General features: G+C 46.8%; 1 protein-coding gene across 2 annotated transcripts in view; it reads right to left on the reverse strand.

The window, feature by feature from the left end:
• Positions 1-428: 428 nt before the first annotated feature.
• PTCH1 (patched 1) overlaps positions 429-19,651 on the reverse strand; it is a 55,700-nt gene continuing 36,477 nt past the window's right edge. For both annotated transcript variants that reach the window (XM_082842406.1, XM_082842405.1), the window contains exons 16-24: positions 16,229-16,371; positions 13,966-14,149; positions 12,191-12,471; positions 10,621-10,758; positions 7,595-7,737; positions 4,179-4,278; positions 3,348-3,602; positions 1,188-1,731; positions 429-639 (exon numbers count right to left, since the gene is read on the reverse strand). In XM_082842406.1, the coding sequence (XP_082698532.1) occupies positions 1,189-1,731; positions 3,348-3,602; positions 4,179-4,278; positions 7,595-7,737; positions 10,621-10,758; positions 12,191-12,471; positions 13,966-14,149; positions 16,229-16,371 (1,787 nt within the window). In that variant the 3' untranslated portion in view covers positions 429-639; position 1,188. The remainder of the gene's footprint in view (positions 640-1,187; positions 1,732-3,347; positions 3,603-4,178; positions 4,279-7,594; positions 7,738-10,620; positions 10,759-12,190; positions 12,472-13,965; positions 14,150-16,228; positions 16,372-19,651) is intronic.

The following is a 19,651-nucleotide window of genomic DNA, read 5'->3' on the forward strand; positions in this document are numbered from 1 at the left end:
CACATGTTCACACACACAGCCAAACAAGAGAATCTCATCCAACTACACCTAGAGAAGCCACCGGGGTTAACGTGCTTTCTTCATATTTGCTCATTAAACAACAACAAAATTATCACGCATAGCGTGTTTGAAAGTTAACAGTAACATTTCATACTACCACAGGGTTGTGATATGCAAATTTAAAATATTTTAAACAGAAACCTTTACAAAATAATCCTATTACATAAGCAATATTTGCATAGAATTATACAGGTAAATTATACAATATTTAAGCAGCAGCAACATATGCTGAAATTTAAGACTAAGTTAAGCTTGGTTGTGGCACAGAGACCAATGTACAAATAGGGAGGGGCTCCGCTGTGGTCTCCCCACCGCCTGCTCTGGAGGCGGGAGTGCAGAAAACCCAGATCACACTACTTTACATCCGTTCCTTCGTATATTACATATGTGTACACCTCTTAAATATTTATAGAAATATTTCACAAAATAATACAATCAGTTACAGTAACAATGAACTGCTGCCTGGCACAGCACGCCTTTCTAACTCCGCAGCTCTCTTCAAGCAGTTCCTGGTGGGGCAGGGTAGGGGTAGGGAGGGGCTTCCAATCTTTGGCCTCTTTGCTTCAGATTTTACTCACCCTTTAAAAGAAAAAAAGAAAAGGAAGTCAAAGTAACAGGTCTACGAGTCCCTATGTATAAAGCACAAACACAGGCAAAACGGGTCTGGGGTATAGAGGTCAGGACGGTGGGGGATGGGTGAGGGCATGAGGGGCTTCCAGGGGCGGGTCATGATCTCTCCCTTGACCTGGGGGCTGGTGACAGGGATGTGCTCACTTTGTGACTGTTCACTGAGCTGTGCGTTCATCAGACATACCTGCTATGGCTTTAAAAGACTGAAAAATAGGTGAAAGGGGCAGCTGTCAGTGTCTCTGTTGAGATGCATTAAACCTCCACAGGCTAACTGTGAGGGACAGATCCAATCTGGAACTCAACTGGTTCTCCAAGGATGACGAAGCTTAGACAGGCAACCCTGCCTGTGGGTAAGAGGTCACTGCGGTTCAGTAGGGGACACATGAGTGCCCAGGGCTCCAGGAGGATGCAGCCATCTGCGTCCCTCTAAGTCCCTGAGGGGTCACTGAAGAGCAGCGCCTCAGAGGCCCACCCACCTGCCCACCGGCCCCGCCCACCTCAGTTGGAGCTGCTGCCCCGGCGCCTCTCCTCACATTCCACGTCCTGTAGCTCAATGACCTCCACCTTGGGATCCCTCCTCTCGCAACGGACGTTAAAAGGCACATGGGGGTCCTCAAACAGCCCGTGGTCAGTCTCGGGGTAGTCCTCGTAGCCCGGGCGAAGCCCCCCTCGGGGGTTCCGACTGGGCCCGGGCGGGGGGTGCACTGCAACAGTCACGGACGCTGAGGCCGTCACGGTGGTGATGGGCTGGCAGTAGCTGGGCACGGAGCTGCCCGTGGCAGTGAACGCTGGGTGCCGAGGGTTGTGAGAACGGGTTCCCCGGGGGCCCGTGCGGTCCCTATTGCTAGGGCCAGAATGCCCTTCAGTAGAAATTTCGAAAGCGTCTCTGCGCGGTCTGTAAGGGGGAGGCCTCAAGCATTCTCTGGGGGCCTCTCTTCTGGGCTGCTGGCCTGGCCGTCCGGGTGGCAGGGACCCTGAGTCCAGATGGGGCTGCTGTCGAGGGTTGGAGGGTGGGTGCTGCCTCGGTTCAGGATGGACCACCTGCAGAGGGCAAGGGCAGGTTGAAACAGGCCGGGTGCTAACCCCAGGCTGGGCATCGGCCCCCGCTGCCCCAGCCCTCCCTTCATGGCTCTGACTACCGCCCGGCCACCCACACACAGCTCTTTCTGAACTAGAGCTTAGCCAACCCCACAGATGGCCGGGAGCGCCCCAGGGAGTGACCAGGGGCCTTCCACCCACAACGACGTGGCAGAGGTACGCCCTGTTTGGACCCTATGCCTAGGCTTTCTCCAGCACAGCTGGCCGGACACATACGGCTGCTGCCCATAAATGCAGGGCTGTGGTCTAAGTACCCGAGCTGCCTCTCTCCCACAGTTCGCCACCCCACCCTGCTGGGTAGGATCAGATCTCGAGCTCCCTCTTCTTCTAAAATGACTAAGTGTCTGGCCCTGGCTCGCCCAAATGCAGGACGTTACCCGGACGTTGCCTACACTGTTGGATACGGTAGCCATGAGGGACATGTGGCTATGTATGTTTAAATTAACTAAAATTCAAAATTCAGCCCCTTAGGTCGCACTAGTCGCATCTCAAATGCTCCACAGCCACATGTTGCAGTGGCTACTGCACTGGAGAGCACTCGCACTGTCACAGAAAGTTCTACCGGGCAGTGCCGCTCTATCCTGTTGTTAGGAATCTGGTTTCTGGGTCTCTGTACAAAGCATGGAGCAACACAGTGGCCACATCAATCAAAAGGACCGTGACCAACTTCAAAGTCGTTCAGCTTGTACCTATTTTTAGGCTCCCGCTGAACAAAACCAGATTCACACTGCAGCTCAGCAGGCATCGTCACGGGGGGTAAGAGGAAGAAAATTTAGGTTATTTGGTTGGCCTCTCTCTCTTTCATGGAAGGGCAGCTCCAGCCTGGGACTGGAATACCCATTTCCTGGAAGGACAGCAGGAGGCCCCCTGTCAGAGCAACAGGAGCCTTAGAACATTCCTTGGGTTTTGTGTGCTGTGCCCCAGGCCTGGGGGGCCGAGGACATCCTGGGGAGCACAGAGAGGGGAGAATGCGGTTGGGGCTCTCAGGGCCTCTGAGAAGAGGCTCCGGGCTGCTCACGGTTTTCCTGAATTACTGAAGGCTGGTTCTCAGCTTCTCTGCTCCTTCCCGCCACCTAGGATACGAGCTTGGAGCCACAAAAGCTTCTGGGGAAGTCTTAGACACTAACGATTGAAATAATTTTATACCAAGGGTAATTAAAAGGAACAGAAGTGGAAGGGAAAAGAAATCACTTCTGCTGGCAATAGAAATACCATTACATTTTAAAACAGGTATCCTCCTACAATGATACGTAGCTTTTAAAAAAGGGGGGCAGGGGGAGCAAGGCATGCTTTACCTCTGGTCCTTAAGCTCAACCTGTACTTAGCTCAAACATGATCTATGCTGACGGACGTTCTGTGTAGCCACCAATATTGGTCCCTGCCCTTTTCAATCTGTATGAGATACAACCACATGAAACTGACATTTTTATAGTTTAAGAAGAGCCAAATATTGGCCATTTCATATGAGTCCACCTAACCTATACATTTTCTGGCATGCTGTCTGTGATTTGCTGTTCAGAGCAGGCAGGGGCTGCCTCCTGGGGTGACTTATGACTTACGGTGGAGCGGGCGAAGACAGGGTTCTCTGTGGCTTCCACGATCACTTGGTGGGAAGGGCCCCCGGCGCCCTGCTGGGCCTCGTAGTGCCGAAGCTCCTCACTGATGCCCGACACCGTCGTCTGAGAACTGTACTCCGAGTCAGAGGAATCAGACCCGTTGTTCGTGTGACCAGGGGGCAGAGCGAACCGGACCACACTGGGGGGCGGCTCAGGGGAAGGGGTGGGCAGCCGGTTCAGCCCATTGGCTGGAGACACCTATTTCAGGGGATTCAGTATTACAGGTGTTATCAACCATTTACCTGGTGGCCACACTTAAGGTTCAAAGCACAATATTGTTCAGGGGTCGCTGCCCCTCCCCCGCATCCCCCCCGCATCCCCCCCGCCCCCCGCCCGGCCTCTCACGCTACCCTGTGTTCACTTGGCCCAATCCCTGCCACTCTGAAGACCCTTGGGCCTGACAGCTGGAGCAAAAGACCTGCCCTCTGCTTTCACACTCTGGAAAGGCAGGCTGTGCCCCTTTTACTCCTGTTCAAGCCCAGATATTCTTCTTGAGTGGAAAGTGCTTCACTGATAGAGACCTACAAGACTCAGGTTGCCAATCACTAGGTTTCAAAAATAAACAACCTAAACCAAACCAAACCATTCCCCCTACATCCCCTAAGACTATTAAACTGAAGAGGAAAAAAGCCATAGTTATTTGAGCTGTTTACTGAAAAAGTAAACAACCAGCAAATGTGGATATACTTAAATATCTAAATTAAGAGTGACACCAGGAAAAACAATATTCAGGTGGTCCGAGGGCTGCACATTACACTGGCAACAATTACTGACCTCAGGATACGGTCCGAAGAAGGACAAAAGGACTGGCAGCAAAACCAGTCCATTGAGAACACCCAGGATTGTTAGGATTGCCAGGACAGCAAAGAAATACCTTGAAGATAAAAGGGAAACAGGAACATTTACCATGGCAAAAGTAAATTAAGCTACCCTTCACGTGCCCAAACGTCAGAGCCAAAAATTAACAAAACCCGCACCAGTGAAAAGGCTGTTACAACACTGCGTTTCAAATTCAGCACAAGATTAGGTTTTTTTTTTCTCTTTTCTTTTAACCTTATGACTTTGAGGACTACATTCTACAACCCAAAGTGTTAGTTCATGAAGGGAAGAAAAAAAATTAGGTTTGTTAATTTGCTGAAATCTCATGGCATGTAATGTTATTTATGAATGTGTTACACAAACACAAAAATATGGAATGTGAACTGAATGGCCGAGCAGACTGAAAGCACAAATACAATGCAGAGGGGCCCCGTTCATGAAAACCCAGCAGAAGCAAACAAATGAAGTGAAGGGTGTAGAATTTAAACAATTTAGCCCAGGAGGAAAAGCAGCCCACTTCTGCAGGCAGCTAATCCACTGTGAAATGCTTCTGCATCTTAGAGCAGAATCTCTAATTAAGTCTCCAGCGTAGCAGGTAAGGCTTTCCCCGGGCTTTCATTAACCGCAACTTTCTGCCCAGAATTCTGTGAGTTCCAGTTTTACCAAATAGTTCCAAGTGCAATCTTTTTAGAACACTGGAACCAGCTTTCGGCAAAGAAAACACTGCCCATTCTGTGGTTGCTGGGGCATTTTCGGGGGAGGGCGGTCCACAATGACGGGCTGCTCTGCCGGCCAATCTTTTGTTGAACAATTTAGCATCTCTGAATACTCTTGTTTTGCGTCAGCCAATTCAAACATAAAGGCCGCAGCACCATGAAGAAGAGGAGAGTGCACAAGTGGCCCTGCTTTCCCACCGTTGAGGGCTAAGGTCTGGGATCCTTCACGAATACCAAGGTGAACCTGTCAACCAGGGAGAGTCGCTGGAGGATGTTGCACACAGCTGGAGGCAGCGGGCTCCACGCAAGCATGCGTTTCTGTAACTAACGGTTTCTAGGGCAATTCTGCTGGAAGTGGGCTGGGGTGGGGGAGAGCTCAGGATGTTCTGGGAAGAGGGAGGGCAAGATATCTATCTGTTAATGGTCCTCTTGATCATAAAACGGAACAGGCACCAACCTTTGCTGTGCCTATATATGTTTCAACATTAGATGAAAGGAGAGAGAATCCCTATAAAAATACAAATACCTCGCAGCTATTGTAAACATTAGAAACTTCTGAGCTGCATTAGTAAAAACCAAGCAGCCGATGTCTTGCACTAATGTAAACTGCTGCAACTTTAGGCGGAGGCATATATCAGCAGCAGGCATTAAGACATTTGCATCCCATCCATCTAACTCTAGAATAAACAGACCAATTAGATTTCTGACAGCTTAGTGTATACAATGTCTGCTCATTTAGTCGACCTCAGTGAGGGCTTTATCAGGTTAATCCATCCAGTTCTAGAAAATGGGAAGCCCTTTTAAGTGCTTGAAACAAGAACCCTGATATCTCTGGGAGAGAACAAGACGCCATGGGTTAGATGAGAGAGCTGGGATCCTGCTCTCCCACCCAGGTCCCAGATGGTTGTTCTAACTCAGGCTACGTTTCTTCTCCGTGGCTCCCTTGGCATCCCCCACAAGGCTGAGTGAGATCCTCTGAGATCCCATCACACTCTGTTTCCCATGGTTTTGAATTGCCGGTGACCTTGTCTCTCCCCCCACGTACAGGGGGACGGGGTCTACATTACTTGCAGTTGTGTGAAATGGCACTTATGAGGTGCTCACTACATTGTGTTGAATGAGACATTACACAAAGGAACTCTATTTGACACAGGGTTTTTACATCACAGAGAAACAACTACTAATGCCCAAGTAACAGAAAAGTCAAAATCAAATTAAGAGCTTAAAACAAAACCCAGACCAAAACCTTCATCTAGTTTAGGCATATGTCTACCTGATACTGGCAAACAGGGTGTACTAACTGGGCCTGTTAAGCGATCGGTCATCTGTGCTGAGAGGATCAGCAACGCGGCCATCATCTGGGAGCTGGCTGGAAACGCAGACTCTGCTCCCCACCCCCAACGAAGTCCGATCTGCACTTACAGAGAGCCCCAGATGACTCACGAGCACGTTACAGCTTGAGAAGTACTGGTCTACACCTCTCCACTCATTCTCCACCCAAGCGACAGTGAGCCAACCCTGGCACTCATTCTAGCAAGGCTAAATCTCCACGATGCCGACCCGCCCAATGGGGTAACGTCACAGACCCGTGGACCGATCTTTTCTCGTAATAAAGAAACGTTGGCTACAACTTAAAACCCTCTTCTTTTCACTTGGAATTGAAAGGCCCATCGCAACATACACATCAGAAAAGCCTGTTTAGATTCTCTCTCTAGATTTTCGAAACGTCCCTAACGATCAAGTCATTTCTCACATTTCATTCTGCTTTACCATGGTCCTAATTCTGGACTATCTTTTACTTATCGATGATTCTGGCCTCGCCCCTCCACGGAGCAACAGGGTTACATCCAAGGGCAGCTTTGTCAAAAAGCTGCGGAGGCTGTTCAGGGAAGAAAACGGTCTTTCCTTGCAGTTCTCAGATTCTTTTTCAAAGGAAAACTTGCTCTCCTTTTATACTTCACAAAGTCAAATCCTTAATTAAATTCACCAGAAACTGCTTGCCATGAAATCCAAATTGAAAGATGACTCCAACTAGGCTTGGATCTCAAAAATTTATTGGTGTTAAGTCACACGTTAAATGCTTCTTAAATCTTAGTGGCAACTCAAATGTGAAATCAAGGCATGTCATCTTCACTTCTTAAAAGAATAAAATCTATGTGAAAACTGTAGGTATCTGTACGTTTTCCTTTCTACAGTTTTGAAGGAGAAGTAAAGGTCAAATTCAGTCAATTAATGGGAACCAGGTCGTTTCTTTCTGTTGGTATTTCTAACCTCAATAGCAATAACTGGGATATCGGTTTCAAGTTGTAGAGTTGCCTTCGTTGCTAGCCCCAAACCCTCCATCTTTTCTCCCTAAGATATTCCCCAAGACAGCTCTAGAAGGCAGCTTGCTTTTATGCCTCTCAGGATACCTCTGAGTTAAGAAACTCAAAAGAAAGTGGAGTCACAGATCGTGGCAATCACTTCACAATGTATGCATATATCAAACCACCATGTTGTACCCCCTTAAATATATACAACTTTTATTTGTCAATTATACCTCAATGAAGCTACGGGGTTAGGAGCGGGGAGTAGCGTCACAATGAAGACATGCTGCAATCTTCCAGAGGCAGAAGGAAATAAGCAACAGAGGTCACGTTAGAAACGAATGCTTACCTGACAATGAAATCAAACTCGGATCCTGCAAGCATCAGCACTCCTAACAGAGTGGAAACGGCACCGTCCAGAACGGGTGCAAACATGTGCTCCAGGGCGAGCATGGCCCTGCGGTTCTTATCGCCAATGGCTGTGAGAAAGGCCTGCGCAACGAGGAGAGGTCAGATGATCAGATTCCTGGACTTGACTTGGTCAATGGCCAGCTTCGTCTTCAGTGCTATTAGCCACTTTCCTCTGCCTCCACTGAAACTCTCAGATCTCACCCTCTATCTACTGGCATGTTTAACTGGGGCTGCTCAACTAGCTAAATCGAGGCTTACGCTAAATTGACCTGTTCATGATGATGGGTTGTATTTGGTATTGATGTAAATCTTGAACATCAAGAAGAAAAGAAGAAAAGCATATTTACTTTAAGTTTAAAAACCATGCCAAAACTATACAAATGAGCAAAATGTTCCCTTCTTTTCACTGTTACTCACGCTTGAGTTTACTCCCCACACTTAAATGATCTAGCATCATTCACATGGGAGACCTCCAGTTGTGAAAGCGACAGCATTTTGCCCGAGTTTTTGAAAGGTCAAGATCTTCCTTCCAAAGGGGCTTAGCACCTGGGTGCTAAATACATATTTCCTCACTATTATGCTGAGGTTAGAAATTCTGTTACCGTGTTCCAACTGATGTGTCTGTAGTACATGTAAGTACCATGAAGCTATCACAAGAAAAAGACAGGGCTGTAAATTCAATCAAGCCTGTTCTAAATATGTGTGGGTATATCTCACCTCTTATGCATTCTCTAAAGCTCTTCTAGGTCAAGGATACTGTTGATACCAAATGGGAACTTTATGGAGATCTTGGTATATCAGACTATTGGCTTGAGAGTGTGACCCAGGACCATTTTAATGTGGGTTAGTTACTGTTACACCCTGTCTGCTCCCCCAGTGGGGGGAGGGCTGAGCCTGGCAGAAGCTTGCTCTCTGAAAGTTAAGGCTGCTCTAGGATGTGCTGAGAAGAGGGCTTGGGGCCCTTGCAGGTGCACTAGGGAAGGACAGGATGTTATTCTACTTAATGGATGAAGAAATAAAATGACACAAAAGTCTGCAAAGGTGCATTGTGAATTCTCATATTTTTCTCTGAAGTGGGCTCTATGTATGGACGCTCTTTCAGAGTTGGGAGATTTTAGGGTCAGAGTAGTTGTCTTTTTCTCCTGGGAGGAAAGCACCAAGGTGGTGTGGAACCATGTCGCTCTGTGCTGTATCTGGGCCGTGAGGCCACAAGGGTCAAAGTCGGGTTGATCTTCTTGCATATCACTTATGCTACTGAAACAGTAAACTGCCAGGTGCCCATCGATTCCTTGACGACTTTCACATACAGGACACGGTAAGAACACCATGTCCTGTGTGTGGGTAGCCTCTTGATGAAGACCTGGGCTAGCAGCACAAAGCCAAGCTGCCTCTTGAGACTCCTTCAATTCTCAGGAGTAAATCTTGCATGAGGAATAGAGGCGTTCCTTCACTGTTTATCCAGCACCGGTATGGATATTTATGTTCATACGACCTCAGAGATCCAAGGGGCCGCTACAGTTTAAAGACTGTCGTTAGCATTTCCGCCGCAAAAATCTGTTCTAGGACCACCCTTGTTTGTAATGCTAGCTACCAAGAAGAGTGGTTTTCATTCACATCAGAATAAAATGATTTGTGGATTTTTAACTCGGTAATTTTTCTCCTTTTTAAAAGAAATGATATCGTCATTATGTGTTCTCTAAGCTCTAGGCTCTTCTTTCTAAAAATCCCCTCTCCTTCTTCCCAGCTCAATTGAGGAAAGTAATTAGGGTAGGCTCAAAATGTAGAAAACTGTTTCTATGTATTATCGGCTTTTTATTATACATTGGGGGAAAAAACTGGTTAACTGCAACAAAACATTCCTTCTGAAATATAAACATTTATCATCTCTACGCAGCATAAATATGGCCCTGAAAGAAGACAACAGAAGGTAGAAGGCAGAAGCATCTGTCTAGACACCCATGTGTGTAGCTATGCATGTGCCATGTGTTAAGCCCAAAGAAAATCAATGCTAGAGACTGCAAAAGCAAGGCTTTTTGCAAGAGCAAAGGCTTTTACTCAAAGTAACTTGATCCAAGTCAAATGCTTGGTTTCCTAGCTAAGCATTCCAAACATCAGTATTTATTCAGTCAGTAAGTATTTACTGAATGCCTACATAAACCCAAGGACGCAGACTATAAACACAAGTGTGTACGGAACATAATTTACACATCGCTATAGGGCTTTTGAATGATTCTGATAAATGTATACGATGGGTTTGTCTCTTGGGTTAGACTCCTCTTGAAGTTTACTTTTCTCCCACAAAGATTCACAGGACTGTGCATAGAAAGAGCCGGGTGGGTGGGTGGGGGGGGATTCCTATTGAGAGCAACGCTAGTTCTCCTACTTCCTGCTGTCATGAACTTGGAAGCTGGGAGGTCGAAGGAGCTGGGTGGGCTCAGGTGGGAGAGCTAGTTCATCAGCCCCAGGGTATTTCCTCAGCTGCCAACTCACCTCACCCTCCACTATGCCATCCCCACCAAATCTGTGAGTGTGGTCTCATTTTATCCCTGCTTTATGACTGTGATTTTAAAAATTGTGTGTATTCATGCACATGTATACACCATCTGTCTTAGGAACAGCAGACGAGTTCAGGACCCGTGATGACACAACTGACGACACCAAATGAGCAGAATCCTTCCTGGCCCACTCGGACACACCAAAGACACTGCCTACTGCTGATGTGGCCTGGCTTTCACCTTTGACACCCTTTTTCTTAGATTTCCCCCAGAGGGAAAGGAGTCCGGCTGAACTTCAGCCACTCCCAGGGAATGTCTGTGCTCTGAAGCCTTTTTGCCGTGATGTGTGTCAGGTGTGTTCCTTGATGTTGGAGAAAATGAAAAGCTTCCCAACTTGGAAACTAAAAAGAGCTAGAGGAAACAGGTTGCCTTTCTAGTGAACAGCTTTCACTAAAAACGTCTCCCATACCAGAGCAACATGAACGGTGAACTCCACACCAATGCCGACGGAAGCGATCAAGATGACCACAGGCACGGCACTCAGCTTGATTCCAATGAGGCCCATCATGCCAAAGAGCTCGACCGTCATCAAAGCCAAGACTGTCACCTTGAAAAAGACACACAGGATGAGTGGCTGGGCACAAACACACTCTAGGTGTTGCAAAAATTTTTTCAAAACTGTTCCCCGAGCGCAATCTATAAGGAATTATAGAAACACGCACTCATTGCTGGCTACAAATTTAATACAGTTTAAAACAAGGTGTTTCCTTCTGTTTTGATCTTAACCATCAGAGACCATCCTTCAACTTATAACTGAGTTGCAACTAGAGTTTTTGGTTGCCTTGCCCTCCATCCTTAAGAAAGCTGATCGGACGGGGTGAATAAAAGTTCTTGGACGTAAAAGTAGCTTTGCTTTTGCTTGGAGAGTCCATGGACTGAGTGAGGATGACTTGGGAGAAAGGGGACGTGTGGTCAGCTGATGTGGGTCAGGTTACAGCCCCTTCACTTTGAAGAAATGTGGAGTTACTGGGGTGGACAAAGCAAACAGTCAAATCCAAGGAAAAGCTTTTATTTGCCTTTCTTTCATCTGCCTTGTAAAAATTTCTAGGGGGATGGAAAGAAAATCTGTGTGGCAGACTTTGGAGTTTTTGGGGCCAAAGAGGAGAAAATACAAATAAAACAATGAACTACACAGAGACAAAAGAAGGAGAGAACGATCTTTCCTTCTGGAGGTGGGGGTTCAGCAGGCAGTGAAGGGGGGACAGACAAGTACAATAAAAGTTCCCTTTGCTTTCTTTTAATAAGCTAATGAAAGATGGATACCATCAATCGCTTAAGTACCATGAAAACTCCTATAGACTAAACATTTACCTTTAAACATACCTGTTGCACAGACTTATGGTGCAGAAACAAGACCTGGTCTCTGTTTTTATAATTCTGGCATTTTGAAGGCTATACCACAGTTCATGGAATTTAAATACTGCCATGATTTTATTAGACTACCCAAAACTTGTTTCAAATCTGAGAGTATTATACTTGGAGAAAGAACGCAAAAAACAGGTTGGTAATACTCGTTTATCAATTCTGACCAAGAGTTAAAACAAACACACCACACAAAACCATCCCTAAAACCATTTAACCATATACCACCATCCTAACTTCTCGAATTATCGCTCCATTTAGAAGAATCTTCTCTATATTTGGTCTGGGATGTAGTAACAAAATGACACTTGAATTGAAAAAAGTTACGCTTTGAGTGTTTGTATTTAATAAATGCTCAGCTCTACATTATGGAAAGTGTGCTCAAAAACTCCCCTATCTTTACACAAAAAGTTTAAAGGAGAGGGGACAGAAGATTAAGGCCATTAAAGGCTCTACCTAACCATGAACCTCACCACCTCCAGTAGAATAAATACAGTATGGATGATGCAATCTATACCCTCCTCCAGAGGCCCAGACATAAACAAAACTTCCCGGCTGCAGAAAGAGCTATGCTGAAAGGAATGTGACTTCCACAAAGACCCTTAGAATAAACTCACAATGATCCCGGCCGTCCAGGGGTTCAGGAGGAAGACAGCACACACGAGGAACGTGCAGGCCAGCACCACGCTGATGGACAGGAGGAGCCAGTGGCGGAGGCCGATGTACTGCTCCCAGAAGAGGAAGGGGTAGCCGTTGGGGTAGCTGGAGAGCCCCAGGCTTGTGTAGTTGTTGCAGATCGTTCTGACTTTTTCAATTGCTTCAACGAAGTCTGAGGTGTCACGCAAGCCGTTGAGGTAGAAAGGGAACTGAGCGTATTCGATGGGCTCTGCTGCTGGGACTGGAGAGAGAAGGCAACAGGGAGAGGGCCCATGGATCAGGGGCTCCTGGTAATACTGAGAAAGGCAAACGGACGCCATCCAAGGGTGGAAGAAATGCAACAAGCTCCCACCGTTAGCCATCCCAGACGTGCATCCCCGGGTTCTCCACAATTGCAATGAGAAGAGAAAGAACTCGGCAAGAAAGTCCACTTACTGCACCTCTTTCAACATGAAGGACAAACAATACCAATGATGGTCTTCAGGTCTTTACAGTTTCAATATTTGGTTTAAGAAATTTTAAACAATGATCAACCTTTGATTTGTGTGTGTGTGTGTGTGTGTGTGTGTGTGTGTGTGTGTGTGTGTGTGTGTGGAGGAGGAGCCTGTGATCTGTGTATTGATTTACCCTTAGATTTTAATCTTCTAGAAGCAGTCACTCTTTGGAATGGGTCTAAACAACTTAAGAATTCAACTGTGGGAACATTTTTTTTGTTCAACTGACACAAGTGAAAATACTAAGTTCAAACTGTTTTACTCAATCACTTATGAGAACAAAATAACTCGAAAGTCATGCTTTACTGAGAAAAATGCTTGACTTTCTTATCCTTTTAGTGATCTAACACACTTAAACCTTCCATGCTTCTTTTTTTTTAATGCAATGCTAAGTCTTCAGCAGCAGGGGAAGAAATCCTTACACAACAAGCATTTAGTTGCTGCCGTTGTGTGTTCCAGACCCTCTGGGGTCATTCAGTTGACTTGCTAAACATGATTTGCCCTATTATAATCTCAACTATAAATTTTCATTAAGACAAGCCTTGGCTGCTTGCCACAAGGCTCTGAGGTTTAGATACAGGGAAGCACAACCCGCCTGCTCTCCAGCCATGTTCGCAAAGGGACCTGTCTTCTTTCTCACGTCCTCCCTTGGACTCGTACCCAAGGTATACGCTACTAATATCTCTAACCCAAATGCAAATTAAATCCATCCAGAACCACCTTTCAAAGTCGGGGCTGAGAGGTGAAAGGAAGAGGACGCTGTTGTATACAGACTTTTCTGCTCCGGTTTAAACAGCTTTGACAGAGTACAGGTGCTTGGTGGCTTATAGGAATGACCCAACTTGCCAAAAATCCCTTCAACACCAGAGTTGACAAAGTTAAGATAAACATATAATCCCCAGCGATAAAACTCTGCAACAGTAACACAACACTCGACCTGGAGGCGTCCCCAACTTTCACATGGAACAGCTGGCATTAAAGAGAGAGGCCTGGTGGACGTTTTCGAGTCAGAGGCACGAAGGGAGATTACAGACTCTTATTTCTCAGTGTGATAGAGCATGAGTTGCATTCGATTACACATCCTCATCTGTCTCCCAGAGTTTTAAACTGAAAGAAATATATTGTTCTGTTTACACTGTTGAACCCTGCGTAGTGTCGACGGATGAGGGCTGGGACTGAGCCTGGAGGTATGGCGTGTAAGGAGCCCCATAAGCTTGCAGGCCCAACGGAAGGCTACTTACTTCTCAGCCTGGTTTCTGGCATGTAGTCGGCTTTGTCGTGGACCCACTCAGGACGGTGAGGCCGGATGTTGGCTTGGGAGGCGGCGTACGCCACGGGGTCGTTGCTGACCCAAGCGGTCAGGTAGATGTAGAAAGCGTTGGGATTAATGATGCCGTCTGCATCCACCAGGCGCCGTCTAGTGAGCTGCAAAATGGGCAGAGCAGAAGCCTTTCAGAGGGGTGCTTGGGGTAAACACACTCCTGCCTAGAGAGAATAGGAGCGGAGCTCTGCACCAGCATTTGCAGCAAAGGAGAGAATGCCCACTGTTTGCAAGTACAGAAAATCCCATCAGAACACCTTTGCTTTCTTTCAAAATGCACTTATCGGAGGATGCAATAATCGGCATGTTTATAACACACACACACACAGAGTTCTGCAGACGGCCCAGGAATGGACTGAACCAATTAAATCTGAATGCTAAAAGACTGTCTGCTGCCAGGGCGGAGAATGAACAATCTGAAGAAACATATTTATAGGAGAGGAAGGGGGAAAAAAACCTGGCAAGGATCCCCATACACGTCTGTGTGCAGTTAACCTCTGCTGTTAACACTAAAGGAAATGCCACCCAGTAAATGGAGGAGAGCTATAAAAATAAAACAACATCTGTATAAATTTTGCTAACACTAGCCTCCTATGACCTGTGTATTCAAAAAATGCCCATCGCCAGAAAGTGGAAGGGACGGGTGCACAGCCTTGGTCTTTCTTGGAATCTTATTCCGAGAGAGGTGGTCACACATAGTACGCCACATCCTGTGAGGATGCCAAATACTGTGCTCCCTCTAAAGTGGGTCTGTGGGCCTTGCATAGGTGAAAGGCATCAGATGACAGATATACAGAGACACACACGTATGTGTGCATATACTTTTTCCTGTTTACTTTAGATTGAGAAGCGGTTCCAATGCTTTCGGTCTTTTTTAACAAAATGAAAACACCCATGACAGAAGTTAATAGAGAAAGAGTGAAGGAAGAAAGGGGAGGAGAGTGAGAGAACTAAATTTTAGGGATCTGGATTCAATTAATCCACAGGATATGTAACAACTGTACGTCTTCAAGCCGTCTCTGGAATTACATAGTACAGCTCACGGCCTCCGTGCACACAGCACGCCCTTCTCCCTCCCAGGCAGAGGAAATGATGTCCGGGGGCCTGGCCCAATCACATTTGTTCCAGTGTCCCCGGTCCCTAAAACCCAACCCAGCCCCCCGGGCATCCCCGCTATCTCTCAGACAGACGCCTCTGCCCGCAGCCCTGTCAAACCAGACAGCATGCCCCATGCGGCCATAAAGCACCAAGTTCACACTCCATAATAACTCTGAACAATGTACTTTGTAAATCTGTCACCTTTAATGCCAGCAAAAAAGGGGAGACAATACACAGAGCTGCTAGGAAGATCATTAGCATGACGGTTTTCCGCCTGAAGTAAGCAGGCAAGTAAGCTACAAGGGGGGAAGCCAGTAGTGGGGCTGGACTCATTTGAAATCTGAAGGGTCCAAACGCCCTCCCCAGCATGCCCAAGGAATCAAAAGGGATATGCCGGAATCCAAGTGTCACAGCCAAGAGGCAAATGCAGCTGGAGAATATGATTACCAAATAGAAACAGCTCTTCTTACTTAGGGGGTAAGCACAACAGTGAGTCCACTCAGATTCCAAGGATTTCCATCTGCCTCGCTGATGAGAGAGCAATCCGTCTGTCCTCCTCTGCCCCTTAGGCCACAGCAATGCAAAGGAATCAAACACAACTAATCTCCCTATCCTTCTATCCTTCCCTAACCCATCCATCCGCGCCAAATTCTATTCTTTCAAATTCTGCCCCCCAATGGATCCACCTTTCCAAGTTTGAATAAAACCAAGACTGACACGGTAACAAGCACAAGAATTCGAAAGAGAACCATGCAACACAGTATGTCTAACATCTGAAAGAGTCTGCATTGCCTCAACTATACTTTCTTCTGACAATTGCTCTGAAGGTAAGTAACACACTCGTCCCCACTTGACAGATGAGCAAGGTGAGGCTCTCTGGGTTGCCTGCAGTCATCCGATCTGCTGGTGGAATGAAGAGAATTAGAGCCAACTCAATATTCATTCTTCCAGCCCCCGATGCCTCGGATCTGCAGAGAGCACAGGCTGGGATTGCATGCTGTCAAGCAGTCTTCAGTGGCAGTTGCCCCAAAGCCCTGCTCAACGACGCTCTCCGAAGCTCCCGTGGTATAAGGCAGTGAGCGTACCTGGCTGATGTCGATGGGCTTATCACGGCTGCCGGTTTGCACCAGGAGTTTGTAGGCAAGGACCCCGTCATCTGATCCATTTTTGTAATTGTTTGGCATGATTTTCCCAGTTTCCCAGTCACTGTCAAATGCATCCTGAAGTCCTAGAAAAGGCAGATGTGTGTAATACATTATAACTCTTATCCAGAATGCTCCTGGTCCTAACAGGGTGCTCTGAGGACAGGGAGCGTTTGCCACCAACCCCAAACACTCTGTATTCTAGTTGTATTTGACTTCATGTGACACTATTAGATTTTTTGTGAATGAACTTCAAGTTGCTGATAATCACTGCCTCAAAGGCAGAAGGGGAGAGTATTCATTTCTAGGAAACAAATACACATGTTTTACCTCAAAAAGCCCCCCCCCCCCAAACTCCACTTCTTTTCCCCCATGACAAAAGAAAGCAAGAGGGCTGGGTGAGAAAGACACGCCAGGCCCATTCAGTGTTTCGTGCCACTTCAGGTGCTAAGCCATGGGTTCTTCGATACAACCAGAAATTCCACTCAGAGCAGGAAAAACACATTCAAACTCCCAACTTCAAACAGCAACTCAGTTGCTTCTCCAGCCCTGGGTGAGTGAACATGATTCTGTCAATTTGTTCCATCTGTTCGACTTGTGGAGCTAATACAAGCTGTGGGATCGGCTGCCAGGTTGTGTAAAGATCACAGCCGACACCTATTCACTCTGGACTGTTCTCTTCCTCTCTGCCACCCTTCCTCCAAGAGGGGCTGTGGAGGAGAGAGGAGGAGGGATCTTGTGTGCATGTGTGTGCAGGGAAATACCTCACAGGGTAAATTTGGATCATATTGAGAACAGGAAGCCACAGGCCAATAGAAGGGGGCTCTGTGAGAACAGATGACAAACCGCAAGGCCAAGGAGGGGAAGGAAAGAGCTTTCTGGCCTTGGGGGATGGGCGCGCCCACCAGCCCACCACACACAGCTGCGCTTGGCTTCTGTAATCAAAACCATCATTACAGACCTGACGGTTTGGCTACAGCTGTAAAGAGATAAGCGTGTTGGAAGAGAAAACAGGGCCCTGGTGACCCGGCCCTCGGGTCTGAGCAATTGCTGGCTTGCACACACTCTCCTCTGACACCCACCCCCCGCTCTTCCGTCACCCTGCTCCCCCAAACCACCTCCCACGTTGAGCTCCCAAGCCCCAGCAGCCCAGGAAGCCACATCTTCTGAACCAGCTGCACGTGCACGGGTTAGACGTGGCCAGTAAGGAGGGAGGAGGGTTTGTTTCATTTCACGACACGCCCCCGTTCCCCGCAACACACGGATCTGGTTCCGTTTGTACTCAAAATAGTTAAACTCTTGGGGTTTGAAGCTGGGGGGAGAAGGGAACACAGGACTCTCTCTCTCTCGTTCTCTCTCTCTGTCCCAACTAAACCTTCCTTCCGACGTTGCTGTGGGCGTTGTTTTCACAGGAACAATTTGGGGATGAGGGCCTCGGGCTCGGTGGTGAAAGGCGGCCCTGTTCGGGGAACGTGGAGTGGCCGCGGGGCCGGGCGGGGAGACCACCGGGATGGTTGCACTCCCCTCTCACACAGACTGTTTTTCATAGCGAGGCATGCATACAACCATCAGTACTGAACAGATGTTATTTTATTACCTAAAGCCTTTTTTTTCCTGTTTTTGAAAAAAATAAACAGGAGAGAAAAAAACCACCCCTACCAGAAAAGAGGCCTATTTTGTTTTCCTCACCATAATAGAATTTCCATCACTTTGTGGCCTGTAGGCACTTTAACCCTTTCCTCTTGACCTGCTATCCTGAGGAGCAGAGCTCACGCTTATTGTGAGTGTGGGGCTGTCTAAGCATTTTACATTGATTACCCCTCGTTCAATTCTTAAAACGACCTCATGAGATAACCTACTGGTATGATGGTTCCCACTTTACAGATGAGGCTTGGGAACGTGAAGGAACTTGAGGAAAGTCACCCAGCAGGTAAGTGCTGGAGCTAAGCTTTGAACCCAGGCAGCCTCTTCCGGAGTCAGCTGGAACCACGAATGCTCTAAACCGCCCTGAACGCACTATGGTGCCCAGGAAACAAACATCTGTTGATAGCAGAGTTACCGTGGGCACCAATGACATCTGGCGGCAAATAGGGGGCCCCAAAAATCTGAGTGCGGTTTTATGATATTTATACTCTACGACTCTGGGGACACCCTAGAGTGAAACAAGGAAAGAAAGATCTGATCTGGGGAGGTCAACCCTGTTGGCAATTCCACTCAACTCACCACCTACGCTGCTGGCCCCCTACTCGCCATTCACTCTGCTGGGGGCTTCACGATGAATGAGAAATAATCATTGACTTCACAGAAAAGTTAAGTTCTTTCATAATTAGTGTATTATTTTCTGATTAATTATCAAAAGGCTCAAGTAACAATGGTTTGGCCTAAGTGCACGCACACTATACAGTCTTGACACAAAACAAGGAACAAGGATTTGCTTCTTCCCTTGGCCAAATATTTCACATTCCAACACATGCATACTGTAGGAAAGAACTGTGACGTTTCACTTATTTTATGGCAAAACATGAAAGTTTTAGCTAGAACTTTTTCATTTAAAATATTTTATACTAGAAATTATTTTCTAGTGTGAAGTTCTGAGTTAATTATCTCAACTGCCAATTTTTCTTTGATACAGGACGCTAGAAAGAAAATGCTAATTTTATTTGCATATTTCAGTGTGAAATATAAACAAATACCATGTGTACAGTGTGGTTTTTATCTCCAAGGTCACCGTATTTGCATGTATGCTTAAAGGTGACATTTGAGATAATTTCTGTATTACCATCATACATTTTTATGAGTAAATCCCTCCCCCCCCAAACTACTGGAATGTTGCTAAAGACCAATGGGATGACGTGGTTTGTAATGGTCATTCCATTAAAAACTAATGAGGGTCCCATCACTTAGCAACCACACAAAGTGCTTTGAAGGAAAGCTGACTCAAGGATAACTACTTCCTAAGAGGAAATGTTCAAAGACCAAATCAACCACTCAACAGGCCTGAAAAATGTCTAGGCAGCCGGTGGTCCCAGTATCTGGCCATCCCGTGTACACTGCTCTGCCGGACCTTGGTAGAGTCAGATGCAGAGGTCTAGGGCTGGCTGGGACGCCGACCAGTGGGCATGAATGGATCTTACTTGGTCTAGGTGGGTGCTGTTCACTTAACAATCAAAACATGATTCAGATGCACCTTTTAAAAAGATTCCCAAGTCCAAATGCTTTAGGTCTTTAAAGGGATGAAAGCATGGGGATAATTTACAATAGGCTATAAAAAGGTTAGCCCTCTGCACTGCCCGGAGACAATGCCCCTCTACCCTCTTCCAAAGCTCCGCCTAACATGCCATATTGAACATTCAAAGGAATGGCCGA

Source organism: Leucopleurus acutus (genome assembly GCF_964270905.1).
Source record: "Leucopleurus acutus genome assembly, chromosome: 7".
Lineage (NCBI taxonomy): Eukaryota > Metazoa > Chordata > Mammalia > Artiodactyla > Delphinidae > Leucopleurus > Leucopleurus acutus.